The 23,449-nt window shown below is 39.5% G+C and overlaps 1 protein-coding gene across 2 annotated transcripts; it reads right to left on the minus strand.

Annotated features, from left to right (window-relative positions):
• Window positions 1–314: 314 nt before the first annotated feature.
• Window positions 315–23,043, minus strand: rell2 (RELT like 2). 2 transcript variants are annotated; one of them, XM_051419025.1, is made up of 7 exons: window positions 22,594–23,043; window positions 10,376–10,443; window positions 9,616–9,828; window positions 7,948–8,010; window positions 7,634–7,697; window positions 6,646–6,822; window positions 315–6,553 (listed from the first exon to the last, which is right to left on the minus strand). In XM_051419025.1, the coding sequence occupies exons 3-7, from the start codon at window positions 9,812–9,814 to the stop codon at window positions 4,648–4,650; spliced, it is 2,409 nt and encodes an 802-aa protein (XP_051274985.1). In that variant the 5' UTR covers window positions 9,815–9,828; window positions 10,376–10,443; window positions 22,594–23,043; the 3' UTR covers window positions 315–4,647. The 2 variants fall into 2 exon arrangements, with proteins under 2 accessions (XP_051274985.1, XP_051274984.1); XM_051419024.1 differs by lacking the exon at window positions 22,594–23,043 and adding an exon at window positions 13,542–13,710.
• Between the last annotated feature and the right edge of the window lie 406 nt (window positions 23,044–23,449).

The raw sequence follows: 23,449 nt of genomic DNA on the forward strand, positions 1-23,449 counted from the left end.
TATATTTTCTGATGTGACTGCAGGGAAGTCCAAGGATGACGTTTTCATTTATATTGCATCTCTACAGAGATATAACTATTATTTTGCATTTTAGTCCAATTTAACTATCTAACCTTTTTCGAAAAAAAAAATATTTTGAAAAAAAAATTGTATAACTGTATTATATCATCAATGTATTTAAATTCATCTTATCTGGGAGGTGGCTATTTATACAACATGTTGGTTTAATATACAGCTCATTACCCAGGTCACTGACTGATGTTATGTTGTGATCTCATCAAGCTCAACAAGGATGAAACACACACTTGCACAGGTTTGAAAAGCATAGTTCTGGTATTTTATTTCACTGGAGTAAATTATGATACATCTGCATATTTACAAGTCTCTTACATCATCAGTGTGTATTCTGCTGTACATATATTCCAGGCCCTGCTAGACAGGATAAATGCATTATACATGATTTGATCAACTCTGAGGATTGATAGTGATTATGCAGAATAATGAGTTTAGAGGCTTTTAAGCTTTTGCAGTTTTCAGTGGTGTTTCAATATGAACAGCTGTTAATCTGTGTAATGTTTTATGTCTCACCATATTTGTAGTATCGCTGCAAATTCTGCATTAATAATAAACTGTTTTCTCTACATGGTAGGGCTGAAACAGGGTGCATGTTGCAAGCTGACCAAAATGTATATATTATTGGTCCCATTGTCAAAACAACAAAAACAAAACATTATGTATTGTGGACCACACAGATACCAGTGCTGGTGTGTCAACCTAAAGAAGAAATGAAGATACAATCAAGTTGGAAACTGAAAGGAAAATCAAAAGGCTAGACCTCTTAGCCGTACTGGATGTCCTTAATATTAATATTCACACTTTTGCTGGTGTGTAAACCCTCGGGCTGGTTGTGACTCTGGCTGTTGTCCTGCTTAAGACTTCATATACACACACATAGGAAGTTTTGAAATACTGCCGATAACATTCAGTTTCTAACCTTCCATTTTATTTCCAAACTTTCTACGAATGCCCCTGCAATTTGAATGCCACAGGAGATCTTAATAATATTACAAATCTATAATTTGTCTCATAATACTTTATCAACATTCATTCTTTGAAGATTCAACATAAAGCCTTTACATTTAGCTGATAAAAGTTGTTTTGTAACTCAATTAGCCTCGTTCCAAAGATTATTTATTGAGTAACAATAGCTGAATACTGGGCCCCATTTCCCTACAAAGGACACAATTTATTGCTGAGATTGTGCTAATGTTTTATACAAGAATTACCAGGCAGCGTGTAATTAATCTGCTATTAACCGCAGGCATATTATTTTGTTGATTATACTTTGTTAAAGAAGACTTATAATAATATGATTTCAGTTTAGCATTGTATCTTAACATTTTCTTTTTATTTAAAAACAAGTTTTAAGATAATTTTCTAAATACATTTTTCCAATGCAAATCAACATTTTTTTCAAATGACTTTATCATGAGCCTTCTGGCCTTCTATACGTACTTAAAACTGGAAAGAAGGGAAGAAACTAAGCTTTCAAGACTAAAATGACTCCAGATGACCACTGACATTTATAGCCCTATTACTAGCCTTATGTACTATCTGTTTAGTTGCTCTCCTAAAATCAATTTGGAGACTTCATACAGATTTCATGTTTACAACAAACTGCTGGTTATTGTAGGAAAGAAAATAAAGAGGGACAGAGCTGCACATAGATCAGTGTTGGATAATATGGCTACTAATAGCTGCACCATTAAGATATTTCATGTCTTTAAATATACATGACTCCATATTTGCAATGTAATGTACATATATGATGCATTTAGTCAGTTGTTATTATTCTAAAATGGCTTTAGAGGTTGAGTGCATAAAAACAATCTAAAACTCTATTTAACACAACAGTTTGATGTTAGTAGAATAAATATGTTGATGATGACACAGCAGCTTAGGGGTGAATGTGAAGAGTTATGAAGGTGGGTGATAAAAATATATGTGAAGGTGTCGTGTGTTTAGTGACCAGCAGAGGGTGCCACAAATTGTATCATGATCACTTATCAGAGCATTCAAACTTTTGAATATATTGTAAAGGTCTGGATGAAGATAATTTACTATATTTCCAGTTGAGAAAAGTCACACAGCAAAGCAGAAGATGGTTGAAATGAAAATCTGGGGGCAAAAGAAAGATACAGAGTGCGAGGAAATCTGGGGCAGTAGACTAGGCCTCTTTGGTTTCCCATAAAGACCAGGAAATGACGCTGACCTCTGACCTGAAACTTTTGAACTGTGTCTGGTAAACTCCTTCTGTTCTAACCAGAACCAGTCTCCAGGGCCAGGGGCTTGAATGGGCTGAATGCCAGAAAATAGAAATACAGATTCCCTTCTAGAGTTAAACCTCACCATGGTGTTTCAGATTATATAAATGACATACATATTTTCTCACTTACTTGACATTTATTTTCAATTTTTTATTGGTGGTTAAAGATCCCCTCCAGACACGTATTAAGACAAATAATAGTCTGCTTGAAACAATAATGTGTGTTCACAAAAAAAGTATAATTTCTCCCACCAGAGGCTCCCACGAGTGTACAATCGCCTGTCTTTTATCTGATGTGGAAGCTTTATAAGTTAGACTTATTATACTCCATTATACTATTACACATTTAAAATACATTACCTCTAAGTTTCACAGCTTTAAGGTTTGCAGAATTTATTCTGTGGAAGTTTCATGTCTCTATAGTCTCATTTAACATACTAAGGAACTCCCCCGACATGTACTGCTCAACAACACAATCAGTACAAAGTCTATGGCTATACTTGCCATCTTAGTTGTCCTTTGTCATTGCTTTTCACTAAAGTATTGTTAAACGTGACAAAATAGGATAAGCAGGAATAAGTGTTGTGAATAATAAGACTTGTAAAAAATGTATTAATATAACAATTCCAGAAAACTAAAATGAAATGCAGTATATCTATCAGTGGAAGTACCTGATTACACTAGTATAACAATAATATTCTGGGACTGCTCTATATGGTCACATAAATGACTGCTGGCTGCGGGGCGGGTGGGACTTGGCTTGGGAACCGGAGGGTCGCCGGTTCAAATCCCACAAACCACAATATGGAGTGTGGACTGGTAGCTGGAGAGGTGCCTTCACCTCCTGTGCACTGCCGAGGTGCCCTTGAGCAAGGCAACCTAACCCCAAGAAACTGCTCATGGGCGCCGCTAACGTGGCGAGCCCATCACTCCACCATATCTCTCCCTGTTGCATGTCCACAAGTGTGAAGTGTGTATTTCAGCCAGTGTGTATGTAAGAATAAAAAAGAGTGAAAAGAAGAATTTCCCCTAGGGGATCAATAAAGTATATATCTTTATCTTCTTCTTCTGGCTCTGTGTTCGGTAGTGCTAAAAAAGAACAGAACCACCACTTTAGACCCATGTTCAAAATAACTGTTAGTGTTCACAAGGTGGGAAGCCAGTGAGAGATCAATCCCTTATTGCTTCACTAGCACTAACAGGGACTGTGGGCAGTGGAGGATGGATCTGTGGAGGGCAGTGTAACATTCATATGGGTTATACTCTCATGGTGAAGCTCTTCACTGTGCTATAAAATGAAGCACAAGGAGGGAATGAAGGAATTAAAATAAGGGGGAACATTTAAAATGAAAAGGCCGTTTTATCCACCTGGCAACATGCTGTAATTGCCAAAGGCAACTACGTTATAAGATAGGGTCAAACATAGTTACCAAATTGATATATCTCCATTGGCCAAGCTGCTCATAGAGTGACTGTCTGTGCTTGTGCTGTTAATCTTGATTCACAATCAGGAGGATCAATAGATGAAATTAGAGGTGCCAGTCGTTAGCACCTTTATATATCAATAAATAATCATGACAAATCAATAAATTAATCACACACCTCTGGTTAAAGACTCAAACGTACAGCGTGTTAACAAGTAAGCACTTAGATGTTAACTTATCAATAAGAAAGTGGTCAGCCTGTCACACAAAACAATTAGTCAAAGGAAAACTCCACCCTGCATTGCTAACTAATGACATTCAGCTGTACTTTGGGTTTAGTGGTAATTAGGAAATGTAAGCATTATAAACTATGGTGACCATGGAAAACATTGTCATTAGCAGCATACTGATGCTAGCATTAAGCTCTAATGGCCCTTGTGCCTACAGCCTCATAGATCCACTAGCATGGCTGTAGACTCTTTGTCTTGTTAGGTTTTGTATTACTGTTATCATGATTACTGAGTCGGACAGTATTTCATGATCCCAACATAACAGGCTCAGACTCTTAACGTACTAATAAATGGAAGCCAATGGCTGCCTGCAAAAGTAGGAAAAAACATGCAAAAATCTAAATCACAAAAACATGGTTTTCAAATTGGTTAGCCATTATGTAAATTATATGTGTGATTTCTGGTGAAAGGGCTAAATCATGCAACATCGTATTATCCTTTCAATCTAGCAGTGGAAGAGTATCTGAGGATTTTCCATTAGTCATTAACCAGCCTCTGCGGTCCCGCTGCTACTCCATTTTCTTTCCTTTTCACTTCTTTGGATTGTCAGAACAGTTTGAACTATCCACCATCCTGATATGAGACTTCACCTCTCAGTCCTGTTTGACTAAATGTTCACTCTCTTTTCCAACTCCTCATCCACTCTCTCTGCTTCTTCAACCTGTGTCACTTTGCAGTTCCTAATATCTTCCATCTCCATCATATCATCCTTGTCTTGGCTCACCGTTGTCCTACCATCTGTTCCAGAAGTCGCTCCACTTTGATTTTCAGGTTGTCCAACTTCTGAGACAGAAACCTGTCCACCCCAACCAACTGCTGGACTTATTCCCGCTTTTTCTGATTCAACCCCAAGTTCAGAAGTCTCTCCTTTCCTGTCTTTTACTGAAGTAGAGCACTCTTCCTCTTCCACCATAGTGACAACAGAAAACTCTCGCTTGCTGTCAGGGCTGGCTTTTACGATGGCCACACTACTTACTCTGCTCCCTATAGGTGAGGACGGGGACAGCGGACTGGAAGGGGACAGAGGCAAAGTACTCAGTCTGTCTTTAGAAAGCTGATCAATGGGAGAGGAAAGGGCAGAACCTTTAGACTCTCCCTGAACCGGTGAGAGTTTAGCTGTTTTGAGAATCCCAACCCTCTTAATTTCTGTCTTTTCTTCGGTTTTTGGGACTCTGGCACCTTCTAGGTCTTGATCCTTTAGAGATAATGAGCTTGAAACCACATCCCCTTTGGTCACACTTACTGACTTTAAAGTCAGACGAGGTGAACTTCCAAAGGACAGGTTTTGGTCAGCTGGAGAAGAGAAGGGGGTTTGTGGTGAAACTGACATGGAATCAAGTTTGGGGATAGCAGTAAGAGCGGGTGAGGGAGTTCGGGCTTTTAATGGACTAGCACTTTTTCCAAAGGATGAAGATAGAACAGGGGATTGGCTAGACATTGCTCGGCCTGACGGTAGTTTGGGGCTTGGAGTGAGGGCAGGAGAAAAATCAGTTCTAGCAGCCTCTGATGGCATGTTTCTTGAACTTAGTTTGGGACTAGGTGTGACCACCAGGGGTGAGGTAGGAGTTTTTAACAAAGAAACTGAAGATGGGGTTTCTATTGAGACCGAAGATGGAGGGGATGAACCTAAGCTTATTAAAGCTAGGTTAGCACCAAAACCTGGTTCCAGATCTGGGCTGGAGCTTGGGTCGGGAGGAGTCTGGGTAACTGGAAAATCTGTGCTAGAATAGGGTTCAGGTTGACCAGTAGGAATGACAGGAGTAAAACCTGGTATAGATCCATGCATGGGAGCGATGGGTGTAGAGGTCTGTAGCGGCCCGGGATCGTATGCCTCGTTATTTTTTAGCACCTTATCTTCAACATCTGCTCGTTTCTCAGTTGTCTGTCCAGAAAAAGCAGGAATTGGAATGGGAAGAGAGCTGGGGGCAGAAGCTGCTGTACTCCCAATGGAAGGTTTGATCATAAGGTTTGTACGAAGTTCAGGACTTGGCCCATGTTTCAAGCCATTCTCAGGAGCAGAGCCTGAGTCATAGGCATAATTCTTACTTTGGGAAGAGAGAGAATTAACAGAACCTGAAGTTTTGGCCTCACGTTGAGGTGAAGCAGAACTCTTTGAGGGCTTGCCTTCAGATTTGATACCAGGTTTAGTACCACGTTCAGGGTCGACTTCAGTGCTCTCTGTCTGCAGTTCCTCTAGCACGACAGGTTGTGGCTGAATAGCAAATCTAATACCTCCAGTTTCCCTACCTGTCCCCTCCCCTACCTTAATGCCAACGGGGTCGCTGCCCCGCCTCAGCCCGAATATGGTTAGACTCTTCCTGCGTTTTCCCACATTCGGAGCAACCCCATTAGAGTTCTCGGAAGGTGGACGGACATCCTTAAACATGCTTCTCAGATTGTACCCGCCCTCCTTCCGCTCCTCACTGTCCTGGGATTGGTCCAGCTGGTCCCCTGAAATGACCAATGGATTAGGACCTCCATGGAGCTTCTTGTCGGTATGTATCACCCGGAACCTGAATGGATAATGATACATGTAGGATGAAATATTTTGACCACTATATCAGAGCATATAGTCTGGACAAGTGGCTTAATCATTTGTTGTTACCTGCCAACAGAGAAGACAGTCTGCTCTCCAGGGCGTTGTTTGGAGCGGGGGGTTCGACTTTGTCGTCTGCCCTTTTTAGACCGGACCTGAGCACAGAGGTGGCAGGAGTTGTGGTCGGTGCCTGAGTGGACTGTGTGGTGATGGGGAGGAATACCACCAATGGACTCTTTACGCAACCTGGATATCAAAATTACATTATTATTTTCATCAATGTTATTCTAATAATAATAGTATGTGTATAATATGTGATGTGAGCAGTCTAAAGCTGGAATTATGCTTCTCCTGGCTGCACGTAAGCAAACGTTTGGGTTTGACACGTTCACATTTGTGTTTCTTTTTCACTTGCACAGATTAGACATATGTGTCTAAGCATCTACATGTTTAGCAGACCACAATGTAAAAAGGACGTAGAGGAAATCAGGAAATCAGTTTCACCCCAGTGACAGTGTAAACCCCTATATCTGTGAAACAAACATGAAAGAGTTCAGATTTATCAACGCAAATGGCGGGCAATGTTTAAGAAGTGCCTTGAAGAGGAATGTCTTTTCCCCCGATTGCTTGACATGTAGGTCCATGCCATGTATTGTTGAGATTTCGGAGATGTGCCCATAACACCTGCGACAGTGAGGCAAAATCACTTTAACAACTTAACAGTTTAAAATTAAAATTGTTCACCTTTGTCACCGTTTGGAACCATTGTCCTTTTTTTCTCTATTTCTGTCTATAGTCGTAACAAATGTCCCATGTAAAATTTGAATAACGCTGAGATCTCCATCCATATAAGGTACCATCATCAGTAATTGGGGGCCACTGGCGTACAACTACCCATGCAGCAGTCACTTTTAGTAGGCAGCAGCAGTCACACAGGTACTACAACTTTAATCTTGGAGCTCATCTCAAGATTAAAAATAAAAATGTTTCCTTGTTGTGAATATACATGCAGTCAACAGACAGGCACACTAATACAGACTCTGTTAGATGCTTTCACCTGGGGTCATGGCGCACACAGACATTGTGGTTTCCCAACAGCTCATTGAAGGCTTCCATGTTAGCTGGAGGTGACAACAAGAAGAAACCATATCAGAGTAGTAGTAGAGTACTGTTAGAGGGATTTGCTGATCCATACTGATCTTATCTGATAAGAACAAAAACGCATGGCCATGGTCACTTTGTATTTTCTGGCATCAAAATGATCAAATCTCATATTGTTAAACATCACATCAACAGCTCTTATTCAAAAATGCATCTATCATGTGTGATGTATTGTGTAGAAGGCAGTAAAGAAATTCTTATATTTGTCACCTTCATTTTCAATAATACATTTTAGGATCTGCTCCACCGTGTCCTGGTTGTCTTCATCCTCATCTGAAACACAGCAGAACAACAAACAGTTAAAACAATGACCACATCCAAACTGTCTCTCAGTTAGGCATGGGATGATATGTACATTTCATGTCATAATTATTATTATTATTTTATTGGGGTACTTGGGGCTTGTTGGGGTATTTGTTTTGGGTGTTTGTTCGGATATTTTTGGTTGTGATGCTGATCTCATGGTGTGTGGGGGGTAGTTTGGCCATGATGTGTGGCCTCCATGGGTATTTGTGTGCTTATGTATCGCCTGTGTTATGTGTTTTATGTATTAGAATAAAATAAATTAATGAATTAATGGTCTGGAAAGACATGCTGCAATTTTTTTAACCACATTTATACAATGCTGTAAGTATTGAAAATTCACAGGCTGTTATGTTACAAAAGGTCCCCAAACTGGTGAAGAGAACTTTGGTAACTGTCTCAATCCAGCAGCAGAGGTGTCCAATTTGAGTATATCATTTGTTGAGATGGACACAGTTTTTTTCAAATAGTTTTGCTGTGACGGTGGAGGTCATCTATTGCTTCTACTTCTCGTGCTGTGAGTCTGTGTGTGTGTTTATAAGTGTATGTATGTCCATACGTGTGCATATCAGACAGACAGTTTTATGTATCAAAGTGAGTGCATGTTTGAATAACTTTGTGTGTGAGAGTACTTGTGATACAGACTTCAAAGAAGACCACATGGGTTTGTGAGTGTTTGTGTATTTCTGTAGGAGTGTTGTAGTGCAGGAGGGAGAGAGAAGGAGATGGAAATATCCTCTTTCGGCCTTATCACAATTATTACCACTAACTTCTCAAGTGTTGTTGTTATATAACTTTTATATTTTACCAAACGTTCAAGCAACACACAAATTATGCAGTTTCTAACTGCAGCATTAGATAATATGTCAGCGTTGTGTTTACAGCTTGTTTCACTGCCCCCAGCGGCCAAAAAAATCTATGAAGGTAATGTTAATTTCCTCCTTTAATTATCCATTTTACTCACACACTGAGCTAATGTAAAGGCTTGAAAAAATTTATATGGGCTATAAATATTATGCAGCAGAACAGATTATTAACACTAAGATGATCAGAATAAAAAACATTTTTCACTAACAGTCTTTTCTCTCTATTGTAGGGAAATATAGAAAAGAGTCTCTCTCTTTCTCTGTCTACCTCTCAGGATCACTTTCCGAGCAGATACGGTGAATATGGACATTGAAATGGGTAATTCATTTAGCAAATTAGTAATGCACTCCCATTCATTTTGGAGTAATCACAAGAGACAGATAAAAACATTATCAAAATCAATGCAGCAGAGGCTGAGAAATGGGTCTCTTTCCAAAAATGGCTAGATCCTACATTAACCGTAGTACAAACAAATGCAATCTTTGGTAGGACCCTCCCTGCCAGGTAATTGTCTGTACCTTTCAAACTCCACACACCCAGTTTGATATGCAGACCTATTCCTTAAGCATGAGATCATTGACATTACAGCTCCTCCAGAGCCCAGAAAACATTATACAATTGTTTTCATAGGCTGAATAGTACCCAACACTGGTAAACTGATCTTTATATGTGACCTCCTTATCTATTCTACTTTTTTTCTCAACCCACCGTCTGCATTTCCTCCAAGCTTTTCCACCTCCTCCTCGTCATCGTCCATGTCTCCGGTGCGGCAGCGGTAGCCCTTCTTCTTCAGCAGGTGGCAGATGAGGAAGCCAAACAGTCCGGTGAGGAAGAAGAGGAAGACCACCACAAAAATCATGTAGGTCGGGGTATGTTCCACCACCCCTGAGGCCTCTAATTCAGTCATAATGTAGGTTCAACCTGAGTCATGGAGAAAGAGATTAGACTAAATGATTTTTGTGTACCATCAGCATTTTAAGTTATACCTCATGATGAGGTGAGACTGTTTTACTTGGTCCTTTAAGAGACTCTGATCTGTTCAATAGATGTATAAACTTGGAAATTAGAGTCAAAAAACATATTTGTGTAACTGTCTTGTAACTGTTTCATCTATTCCTGTTAAATACTGCTATGTTGTTTGGCTCTTATTAAAAAAAGGTGAGAATGACAACCTTTCACATTATACAGCAGCACATATTACAGATACATTATAATTACTAAAATACAGAAAATGGGAAATGTTGTGTAAGAACCAGATAAAAGCTATATTGATGGAGTAATAATAAATGATGCTGTTGTCTTTGCAGTTGAGCTGTGAAGGTTTCAGAAAGTGTGAGGACAACAGACTTTAAAAGAATTCTTAGGATTAAAATCGCCTTATTGTAGTTGCTTAAACACTTTAACATCTCCCACCCCAAACCTCAATCAAGAGAGACAGAAATATAGAGTGGGTAAAATAAAAACATACAGGCTTTCCGGTTGGTTCAAATCATCTTCAGGCCTTCTGTTGCAGACAGGTCAACATCAAGAGTCAGTCTGTGAAGGGCAGAGAAAGGGAGGAAGAGATCCCAATCAGATTAACACAATCTCCCATATAAATCAATATGAATTAACTTAATTAGCTGAATTAATTAACTGCGTTTGAACATTTTCCATGTAATAAGTAGCAATCCTTTTTTAGCTTTTTTGAAGGCAGCCATTTGGAGTTGTTTTCCCAAGAAAAGCACAGGTGTGATTAATACCATTAATGCTGGCCATTTAAGTGTCCCAGTAAACCATTATCGAAGGTCCAGTATGTAGAATTTAGTGGCATCTAGATGTGTAATTGCAGATTGCCACTCCTTCGTTCCCCCTCCTCTTCGCAACACAAAGGATAAACTTAGAAAAATGGGGGACTCTATGGAAGGAGTCTGTAGATATGAAAGGCTCACATATCGATTCCTCTATGATCCCACACTAATGAAAACACATTTATGCATAATATATGTCATTTCTGCAAAGTTCCTCCTAAATGTTACACACTGGACCTTTAATGCATTTAAAACGACAAGATTTTGCAATTTCAGTTGGTTACAATGGAAAAAGTTCCACAGTTCAACTTTTGGTGAACTCAGATCTGCGAATTTATACCGCTTGACCAATGGCAGGTCGTGTTGACAGAGCTCACCTTTGAGAGAGCTGAAGAGCCCTACTGTACTGAACTACTGTAGCTTGTTAGATTTGTTGCACTGTTCACTTTTATTGAACCTCCTCTGACTGAGTACACACACTGCTCCACAAAAGAGACATTGTAGACAATTACAAGGCAAGACTGCTACTTTTAGTTTACGATATTATAGATTAGCTACATTTGCATACTAAAATTATAATGTTTTTGGCTGTTATTTGTTAACGTCAGTGTGAAAGACAGCATTTGCTTTGTAATGTTTATGGCAAAGTTAAATATTAGCATTGTGACATTTGGTAGCATTATTATTATTAATGGTAATAAATGTTAGCAGATGTTTAATATTTTAGCACACAACAAGCCAACAAATATAAGCATTGTAGGGTAAAATAAAAAATTAGGCTGCTTTAAATGCAACAGGTTAGTTGAAACATTGAACTTCCCGAAGCTTTGCTAACTAGCTGTCTGTGTTCAAAAGATGAAAAAGCCCCATCAAGGTAAACTATATAGCCAAAAGTCAGTGGACACCTGCCTGTCACATCTATATGAGCTTGTTGAATACCCAATTCTAAACCAATGCGCACTAACATGGAGTTGGACCCCCCTTTGCAGCTAAAACAGCCGCCACTCTTCTGTGAAGACTTTCCAAAAGATTTTTGAATTTGTCTTGGGGAATTTGCACCCATTCAGCCGAAACAAGATCATGGACTAATGGTCAGGACTTTGTGCAGGCCAACTGAGTTCCTCCACACTAAACTCATCTAACCATGCCAACATGGACCTCTCTTTATGCACAGGGCCTTCACAAAACTGTTGGCACAGTTGGAAGCGCCTAATTGGCTAAAATGTCTTTGTATCGTGTAGAAGAAGACCCTTCACTGGAACTAAGGGACCTAGCCCAAACCCTGAAAAACAGTCCTACTTTATGTGCTGATGTTGCTGCCAAAGGTAGGGGCAGATATGGGTCATTTTTATGGAAACCCCAAAACTCCCAGATTCATTGGGTGGCAGTTTGAGTTTTAACTTTAAGTGCACATTTGTTTCGGAATATACACTATACTCAAGAACATTATTAACTGAAATGATAAAGGCTTTAAAACAAGACCAACTTCATGGTTCTCTGTCAAAATATCATTTCAAGACCATAATTAAAGGTCCAGTGTATAACATTTAGGATGATCTAATGGCAGGAATGGAATATACAATAATATTCATAGATATGTTTTCATTAGTATAATCACCTGAAAATCAGAAACAGAAATACTTTATTGATCCCCGGGGGAGAAATTTGTTGTGTTTTTGTTCCCTTAGAATGAGCTGTGTATCTACAGAGGGAGCGGGTCACCTTCTATGGAGTCCGCCATGAGATCTGCCATGTTTCTACAGTAGCCCAGAACGGACAAATCAAACACTGGCTGTAGATAGGTCCCTTCACTTTTTCTCTCGAGTTTAACGGTCGCCGTTGTTTCTCCACACACTTCACAGTCCGTTCTCATTCCCAGGTCGTCAAATACTGATGCAAGCAGTGTTCAGATAGTTGCAATTTGAAACTTCCCGATGTCTCTAAATCCTAAACACTGCTCCTTTAAATGGTGCATATTCCTAAATAAATGAGTTAAATAAATTACAACTAACTTATTTGACAAACAGCAAACCTGTCTTCAAGTACTGCTCCAGCACGAGTACTGGCTGATATCTGGACATAATACTATAAGCTGACATGTATAGTCACTATTAAATATGAGCACTTGCATATGACAGAGTACATAACATGCCCACAACCAATTGTTGACTTAAGGAGCCCTAGTGGTTAATCCTACCATGTACAACAGATGGTCCACCACATACTGATTAAAGCATGTTTACAGGGGGGCGGTGTCTCATAAACTAATACAGCTAGATACCTATTTAAACTAAGAATATTTTCTTACTTATTATTATTACTTACTTAATTACTACTTTACTTTAAATATCATATTAGTTATTTATAGACTGACACATTATACAATGCATTTTCACGATGTTTCTATCTGAATCTGTAGACTCTACTACAACTTATTTATTACACATACTTTATTTTTATTGAATTGAAGTGTGTTTTCCAAGAGATTTGAAGAATTTCAGTTTTAGGGTCAAATTACACAGTGCTCTACAACAAATAGTGCCTCATTATACACATAGCTGAGGTCCTTCTGCGCATTTTGATATCAAACACATGGGTATATCATATTATGCAAGTCCCTTTAAAGATGAATTTAAGAAGATATGTCAAAATCACCGTTAGACCCCACAGGGTTAAACAACAAAACTGAAAGCGACTACAGCTCAACAAAAGAGACTGCTTTAATGTGCCATCCGTGCAACTTTGCCCAAGCTATAACCTCTCCTACAAATTCTCAACCCTTGCAAAAAACATTATCCTTGTAACGTCATTCTTTATGCATGATAGCTGACAGATTGTTCTTACCATTTTCCTGCCTGTCAACAGAGGACACATCCGAACATGGGAACGTCAGCATGATCAGTTTTAAGCGTGCCAACAAAAACACAGAAAACATGCTGTTGAGATTTGGTGCGTTGGATAAGCAACTAAAACCGGTGGACAGCGTGTGCCCCTCCTGTACAGTATGGGTTCCCCTTAGCCCCACCTTTCTGTCTATCTGCAGAGAAAGAGGGAGGCACAGGGGCAGTGTGTGTGAAGGAAGAGAGAGACAGATAAAAAAGAAGGAACCTTGTCGTCATTGGTGATGACAATGAAAAAACACACGTACACATGCAGAAGCTCATAAAAATGACACTAGTTTACACCTGCAATACATCCTCTGCTTTACTTGTAGGTACTGTACATAATCAATCATATAGTTATATCATATATGTTTATCATTGTGTGTATATGTCACATAACATGTATTGTGAATGTGCAAACAGTAAATACACACACAGTGGAGACTATGAGTTAACATACAGCAACTTATCAGTGTTGCCCTCCAGCTGGCTTATCAGTGTCCATTAACGCCCCTCATGCACGTACACACACACACACACACGCACGCACGCACACACGCACGCACACACACACACACACACACACACACACACACACACACACACACTTATCAGCACTTGTTCCCTCTAAAACGTTTTTAGGGTGGTTAAGCATTGATAGTACCTATCATTAGCACTTACTGCTAAACATCTTCTAAACAGCTTATTTTTACTTCATCATCTTGTTGAGTTCAAATAAATGTTTGGTGATAATTCACAGTGTAAGTCAGCAGTGCAGTCAGTGGTATGATGATGAATAAAAGCTCCACTCATTCACTGAATGTCCAGCACAAGGTCTGTACATCACGTTTAAGTTGTGTTACACGGTACACGGCTTAAGCTGATACACTGACACATTTGTACAATACAATCTTACAAAGCTTTTGTACATATGGATGTTACATTGGAACTTTATAATATGGGTACAAATCATATACTGAGTAATAGTACTTAACTAATGCATGACCCATGATGATTTATGTGTCATGAATTCTTGTTGCTCCACACTAGCAAATGATCAAGTCACTGTGACTTTTTGTGATTAGTTCACACTTAATAGATCATCAGTTAAAGGTCCAGTGTGTAACATTTAGGAGGATCTATTGACAGAAATGGAATATGATATGCATAACTATGGTTCATTAGTGAACAATCGAATCATATTAGAATTGTGTTTTGGTTACCTTAGAATGAGCTGTTTTTATCTACAGAGGGAGCAGGTCACCTCTGGAGTCTGCCATATTGAGCCATCATGTTTCTACAGAGTATATATCATAAGTATACTATTTTTACCCTTATCATAAAGTATTACTGGTACATTATTATAAAATAAAAATCCAAAATGTGATCAGCATTACCTCCAGCGGACGAGGCCACCGATATTAGCAAAGAGCTGTTGAGTAAATCCTATTTCCTTTCCCTAACCACATCTTCAGTCGTAGTTTTATGTCCCCCGCCCCTCATACTCCCCTTCTCATGTAAGGTTTAAATGCTATTAAAATGCCTGAATAGTGATACATGATTTTTTAAATCTGTAAATTTACAGGGTTTTCACATTTTAGATTTTTTTTTCTGTATTTTTTAAATACATGGAAATGTTAATAAAATTACAATAATAGCCTGTGAATTTACATGTCTAATGTAAAATACTGTAAATAATTAAAAAATTACTGCTTATTTAAATAAATGTTCCTTTTCATCACATAAAAAGTTAAAATATGTACATTTTGCAAATTACATTGATTAAAATGTGTAATAGCTACTGTTAATACATTTCTAAAATTAGGTAAAACTAGTGACAATGGTAAAAACAAGTTTACATGGATTTTTTTGTTAATTGACAGATATCTTGTATAATTATTAAGTTTCCACCACAAAACTGTTGAATAAATGTTTTTTTATCAGTGTATAGGCATTGGTAAACTGTCAAATTAAAGATTTTATCAATGAAATCAACAATAATTACTGTTATTTCACAGATGGTGACTTATTATTGTACTGTATTTTACAAGTTATTTTCTGTTTCAGTATGTTTTGGTGCCCCAGCCACCAGAATATTTAATACATAACTTTTTTACAGCGCACCATGAATATATATGGAGAAGAAAGGACTATAATTGGAAGATAAACTGTGGTAGTTTGACATTAATACGTGCAGTGGAAAGTTCCCAAGGATAGAGATATATTTATCCAACTCATGACAACATGTTTTCTACAGACGGTTTAAATCTTCTTATCCAACCATGACTGAAACCTTCACCTACTCCTAACTATATAGTTTTAACCTCGCTGAAAAAGCTTCACTGTCACCCTCTTTTTCACGGGATGTCTGTGTAAACGTGCCTCGGCCTGTTGCTGCTGTCACATGATTTAATCTCAGAGGAGTCTAATCAACACAACGTCCACTACATGTAATATTAGACTGTGTTAAATATTCAGTAGAGATACGTTACACACTCATGTAGCCTTGCTGTCATTGTCGACCACAGTAAAGCCATTTCCTGTTTTGTTTAAGAGAGTAAGGGGTCACACACAAACCCACAGAAACAGCCTTAAGACTGAGCTGCTCTCAGCTTAGGAGAAACACACAAATTAATAATTTTAGGTTGGACAGCTTAGTTCCTCTCTTACTCTAACTCCTACTTAATCATTATGAGAGTGCCAATTTTGGACTTCTGGTATTTAGTTTTACTTTCAGCTTTGAGCAAAATTCCATTCCATGATGGAGTAAATGTGCATTTGTCAGTAGCATTACCAACAACTGAGTGAGTCATGGAACACACTGTTCTCATTTGTACCGTAACTGAAGGAGGAACAACACTAACACCTTGTCTGCACAGGCCAGAAAGCAAAAGCAACACATCCCAGGAACAACAGCTGCAGTCCTCTGCCAGTGTCACGCTGCCGCTGCTCAGCCACAGTAGGGTAGTTAGGACTGTGTTCACAGCCCAGTACACAATCAATGTAGTTACACACTGAAGTTAGAAGAAGGTACATGGAGTTAAAATACATTTCAGGTTGCTACATGGTCTGTGTCAGCTGCAGTCATTCAAACTGAGACAATCCTCAGAAACACATCTGTGTAGACTAGAGTATTTTGGTCCATAGCAGTCACTAGGGCGGTGGGACCAACAGGGGTCCTAGAGAGGATTGTAAATTTCTCTTCTTCACTACTTTCACAGACAAAGCTGACTGAAAGGCTGTCTTCCTGAACTGTGGCAGCTGATGCTCTAGTACTACCGGCACTGCCACAAGGTCAGGCAGGTAGTATCTAGCTGTGAAGTTGTAGATTGCAACCCACTGAACATCGCTCATTTGATGCCCGGGGAATGAGAACAGATTGTGAAACGTGTAAGAGAAAAATGTGAAAGTCCCTATGTAGAGCCAGTTATTGGTGTGTCTGTTCTGGGCTACTGTAGAAACATGGTGGTTCAACATGGCAGACTACATGGAAAGAAACCAGTGGCGTCTATAGGGGAAAACATCTCATTGTAAGGTAACGAAAACACATTTCCTATATTCAGATAAGTATACACTAATGCTACTACCCAAATGTTACACACTGGACCTTTAAGACAAAATACTCAGCTCATAGTACCCTATTACCCCACTAGAACACTATGTTCTCTGAATGCTGGGCTACTTGTGGTTCCTATAGTCTCTAAAAGTAGAACAGGAGCCAGAGCCTTCAGTTACCAAGCTCCTCTCCTGTGGAACCAGCTTCCAGTTGTGGTTCGGGAGGCAGACACCCTCACCACATTCAAGAGTAGGCTTAAGACATTCCTCTTTGATAAAGCTTATAGTTAGGGCTGGATCAGGTGAGTCCTGAACCATCCCTTAGTTATGCTGCTATAGGCCTAGACTATCGGGGGATTTTCCATGATGCACTGAGCTCCCCTCTTCCTCTCTCTCTCTTTCTGCACTCATTCATGTCCCATTAATACATGTTACTAACTTTACTTCTTCCCCGGAGTTCTTGTGCTTTCTTGTCTCGCAGGTTCTCATGGATCCTGGTGGAGCTTCCTGCCATGGTCCTGCTTGACTCCCATTGACTCCCATTGCTAATATCACTGATATTATTGTTATTATTATTATTATTATTATTACTATTATTGTTACTACAGATACTATTATTACTATAATCACTGCTCATTGTCCCGTCATCATGTTCTTTATGTTCATCATCATCAGTCACTAATACTAGTGTAGTTGTTGCTACTGTTGTTGCTGTGCAACTTTGTCTCTGTCTCTCCTTATGTTGTTACCTCTGTTCTCTCTGTGTCTCTCTCTCTCTCTCTCTCTCTCACCCCAACTGGTCGAGGCAGACGACAACCCACCTAGAGCCGAGGGGTCTGTCCTAGGTTCCTGCCTCTCTTGCCCCCGTCGCCAAGTGCTTGCTCATGGTGGGAATTGTTGGGTCTCTGTAAATAATGTTATAAGGAGTTCGGTCTAGACCTGCTCTATTTGAAAAGTGTCCTGAGATAACTTCTGTTACGAATTGGCGCTATACAAATAAAATTGAATTGAATTGAATTGAAAATAAATCTCTGTGCAGTGTGTTGGTGTCTGGTAAACTCATGGATCTGTTACTCAAACTGGACTTCATGGACCAGATTTCAATGGCTCATCAGTACCTAATACAACATGGCTAAAAGTCTTCTATAGACCCAAACCAGCTATTCTCAATAAACCTGTGACCTTTTTATTATATGTGTTCTGCTTTGCACAACAATCAACTAAAACATAAGTCCATAGTTGTGAAGGAATAAATGTGCAGACGCTGGGAGACACAGATAGGACTGATGCTGAGAGGAAGGCAGTGGACGTATGCCCACTCATGCAGTCTCTCTCTCCACATTCACAGCTTAAAGAGACAAAGAGCTGAGAGAAGCAGAGAGATGACTCAGCATCATCATGACCTCGACAGAACTGCCTCAGTGATGCGTATGTGTGTGCGTGTTCAGTGACTGCATTGTGTTGCTTAACATATAAACTACTAAAGACTTAAGTACAAGAGACAGACAGTGAAGGAGGGATGTGTGTGTGTGTGTGTGTGTGTGTGTGTGTGTGTGTGTGTGTCTGTGAAGGGGTGGGTATGTTTGGGTGCAGTCATTACGTCACAGAACATCTAGAATAGTTTGCATGCGTCATGAGAGCGAGGAGAGAGGGTGGGGTGGCTGTATTTCTTATATGAACACAACTGACTGTAGTGATGCAGTAAAACCCTGGAACGACTGTGAATGGTCAAACTGAAAAGTTGGGAATGACAGAGGCACCATTCACCCTATTACAACTCAGTTTAGCATCAAAATGAATTTGAAGCAGTTATTTTAAGGTAGAGAAGTTGATGAGAGAATGTTGCTTTAAATATGTCCGTCACCTTTGTGTGCTAGAGAAAGGTCGCAGGCTATAAACTATGAATGGTACCATGGCTATTGATAGTAATGTGTAGTCATGCAATTCAGCAGTAGCACTGATTGCTTTGCAGGTGTCATGCATGCAGGCTTCAAGTTCTTCCTGTGTCAAAAAAAAAAAAAAAACCTCACAAAACTCAGTCAGTTCAAAAATGTAAATGTGTACTGGTATTAGAGCTTTGATTCTCTGTCCGAACTTGATTGGACTCAACATGGTTGGCCCCAGGTTCGGGCCCAGAACAGCTGCCATACATCAGGGTCAGGTTGGGCTCAGGTTGGGCTGGGACAATATATAAAAATATATATATGTAATATTTTATTAATTATGCATGCAACTGTAATTAATGAGTACATTGGTTTACTTCTGTAAACTTTACAGCAGAAATAAACATGTTTACAGCCTGATACAAAGAACTGTTTTAGTCTCTATAGCTCATTTTCCCCATTCATTACAAGTGCACAGGGGGTGAATTTTAACATAACTCACCTGTTTAAACTACATTAAGGCTTAAAGTTATGCACATTTCAGGGCGTGCCCGCTTTGAGTGACAGGTGGGTGCCATCACAGGTGGCTGGTTTCAGTAACCAGGCTTCATTCAGCCTGCCTCAGATTGTCGGGATCCGACCACAATGAGCTTCACAATGACTCTTCAGAAACCTTTGGTTGACGTTCATTTTTGTTTATACAGTCTATGATAAAACCATGGGTAGCCACTCTTGGCCCAAATGCTCACATACCTGCCCAGTGTGCCTCGACTGGTAATAAGAATCGATGTAAATGATTTACTGAAAGGTCAGCAGGTATCTTTTCATGAGTTCCTGAAGCCTGCTGGCTCGTTGTATTCCGTCAGTTCATACCAACTAGCAGACACAGTTTTCATTAAATCTTCTTGAATGCCTGATGAATGGATGAGTTCATTAAGCGCAGCCTTTCTTTTGTTTCTTTGGCAAGCGTCCATGTCAAAACAGTGGTAATGGCCTCTGAGGTGTCCTGACATTGGAAAACAGTGATCTAAGTGGAGAGTATTTTGTGTCTCCACTGAGTTCATGGACTCCTTTGAGTTCAATGGCGCTCCTCACTGAGAGTACTAGTGTCAGCTCAGACATGGTTCACAGTACCTGACTTCCTTGTTAAAAGCTGATCGTAAGGCTGCAAACACCACAGAAACAATCATAATCTGATAACTCTGTTGTAAATAATAGGCTTCTTTAAATCTATGTGCATTGCTGTATAGGTGAGATATAGGTTCTTCCTACCTACACCAAGATATTGAACCAACATTTGATTCTGTTTCAGCAATATCTGTCAATCTGGAGCATGAACTGATGCCAACCGTCCCTGGTTTATGGTTAATTTAAAACACTTATTGGTATTTTTAGATTAGTTTTAACATCACCCATACATCTTTACTTTATTTCCATTTTTACTATGCTTTTACTATTATGAAAGACATAAAAAATGGCATCCATAGGTTTTTTTTAACTCTTGGGGATGGAAGAATAGAAACCTTTCCAGGAAATCCAACTATCCCTTTAAATATTTTCCTGACTCCTTCACACTTTAAAAGAGTGAACCACCTCAGACTACAGTATGTACTGTAATTTGTATTCTTTGCCTTAATAAGCACTGTATGACTGGTCTAAATGTCCGACCTTGTCCTCCTTGTGTCTGTGTGGATTTCTACAGTCCAAGACTCATGAAAATATGTCCCAAGTAAAAAAAATCCTGCATCTTGATAAAACTTAAAACAAAATTTTCCATATTTGTGTTTTCTTTCTAGTTGTCCAGATAAATGTATTACTGCATGAACAAAAATAAATCTGTGATTACTATCATACTGTATGTCTTCTGTTTCAGTGGCCAAACAAATCCCCTTGCACAAACAGGAAAAAATCTCTGAACAGGGTTAGGACCATTGTCCTCCTCAGACTTGAAGACATTTGAAGATCCCCTCCAGACATGTATTCAGACATACATACAAACAGTTTCATTTCCACATTAAAATCCTTATAGGATGGACTGCTTCTACCTCATCTAAAGTTTTGCTGCTGGACATAAGATGTCTCCTCCTTCACTGTAAAGTCCATTCTCAGTGGATGTGCACTGGTGGCTTCAGGTTTCTACATCACACTGTACAAGTTGATACTGGACCAGGACTGACTTCCTAACTATTTGTGATGTCACAAATCATGCTGGTAGGCCCGGCCCCTTAAAATCAGATTTTCAATGAGCACAGAGAAACTTTCCACTTTCAGCAGATGAATGTAGTCCTACAGATGGATCTTAAGCCCTAATTGTGTATGACATATCATTTAATGAAAAATGTGTATGCCCATGCATGTTTTCTTTTCTTCTCCGTACATTATGCTTCATATATATATATCTTACAGTAGGCTATATTATGTTAATAAGGGCAATATTATATAATGTACTGTCTTTTTAGATGGGGGGTTTGGTGTGAAAGGGTTACATAAACAAAATGTAAAACAACACTTTCATAAGCATTATAAAATTTAGACAGATGATCACTTTTGACAGAAATAGTTACAGCAAAATGAAGCAGAATTCAGCCTTAATGCAAGCAATACATCAGCAATAACATGAGTGCCATCTGATAAATATTTGACTAACTTCCTGCGGGAAGGCTGGGGAACTCTACATTCCAGAACAGAGGAAATAAAGGAGCCATCCCTTAAGACCCTCGTTATCCAGAGGTCTTACTTGACTGTCTACACCTGGACACTCCTCAGCCAGCCTCAACTCTGCTTCTTTAAGAAGGAGTTATAGTAGTGCCTATAGGGATTGTCCTCCAATAAATGGTCCAGCGACTCACTCACACCAAACGTAATTCGAACATTTTTCAACCTGCCTCGGCTGTTCTTGCCCGCAGCTACAAAGCTCTTTAAAAGCATCTAAATAGTCTTATTCAGTTATATAGCCTAGCTCTGCTTTTAAAATTCGGCTCACACAAAATCCATTAATTACCATTTCCTAATTAAATAGCTACAGCCTATCTTACCTTCTAGCGCGCTGCTTGCAACTGGCCAGGCGAGGTGCGGTTTGTTTTGGTGGAGGGTTTTAAGATGACATGCGAAACATCTCTAAAGTTTACAACACTCACTTAAGTAAGTATTAGAGTATCAAATGGCGCCGAATTTAGCAGTAGACTGGATACATTCCTAAAATATCTTTGGTTGGGTATTATTCTGTAAGTTCACCTTCAGAGACGTCCGAAAAGGTTCAAGTGCGAGAGTTTTCAATGGAGTTTGGCGTGTCATTTTTCATGCAGGATACAAGACGGCGTATATGGGTCTTTACTAAACAATCATCACCTACAGTAAGGCTGATTCACCGCACCATCCTACCTAACCCCACCCAGCCAATAACACCCAAAGCACATCGTCATCTTCATCTCTGATCACCCGAAGGAAAGCGGTCCCGTTTCTAAGCACACAGTGAGACCTTATCTGCATCCTGAAGGTTAAATACTTGATGAGTCAATAAGACTGCTGGTCCCCAAAGGCACCGCAAACCAGAGACATTCTAGCCGGGATACTCACCTTCAGTCAGGCAGCACAGCCCGGTCCTCTCCAGTGTTCCTGCCGGTGAGATGCTGCTGTCCCATGGCTGCAGCCTGCTCCTCCGTGTCCTCTGGCCGGCCGGAGTAGGAGGATGCGTCTGTCTGCTGAGGAGGGCAGGATAACAGGAAGCTGGGAGGCATCTGCCTGTCTGTCTGCGCCATAGGCTACCCCTGACTGCTGCAAGTTTGAATTTAACCTTTGTTTATCCAGAGAGTTAGCTGAGCTCCATGCAGCTTCACATTGACTCAAATATGCTGTGCCTGTCTGTTTTATTTATAGGTGTGTTACCCTCCTCCCAATCAAGCATGTATCCAGCACACATTATGTTGTATTATTAAAATAAGTTATGATTCATATGGTAGGCTATTAAGGTTATAAGACTTCTATAAATGAGCTAAATTGATTTTCAGATCTTCACTGAACCCTTCCCTATAAAGTGATAGGAAGTGAGAAAAACAATTAAACAATTAAACAAAGTATTTAAGATATCCTTACTCCAAAATGATCCCCTATAGGTTTGTATGTTGATATCAATGATGATTAGTATATTTTTATTTGGCTGAATGACTGAATACACATTTATTTCATAGGTACACTGGAGACACAGAGTGTTCTGAAGCCATCTGAGCCAACAAATCATCACAAAGAGATAACAACACTATCAGAGGATCTGCTGAAAAGCTTTAGCTTGAATCTGTCGCCACTGTGTGGCTAACCAGTTCTGGTTTCTGATATCTCTGTCCGTGTCCTTAAATGATCCTTTTGGACATGCATTTTCAGGAATCCCTGCATTTACTCATTTGGTCCATTTACGTCTACAGATTTGATATAAAGT

Source organism: Dicentrarchus labrax, unplaced genomic scaffold (genome assembly GCF_905237075.1).
Source record: "Dicentrarchus labrax unplaced genomic scaffold, dlabrax2021, whole genome shotgun sequence".
Classification (NCBI taxonomy): domain Eukaryota; kingdom Metazoa; phylum Chordata; class Actinopteri; family Moronidae; genus Dicentrarchus; species Dicentrarchus labrax.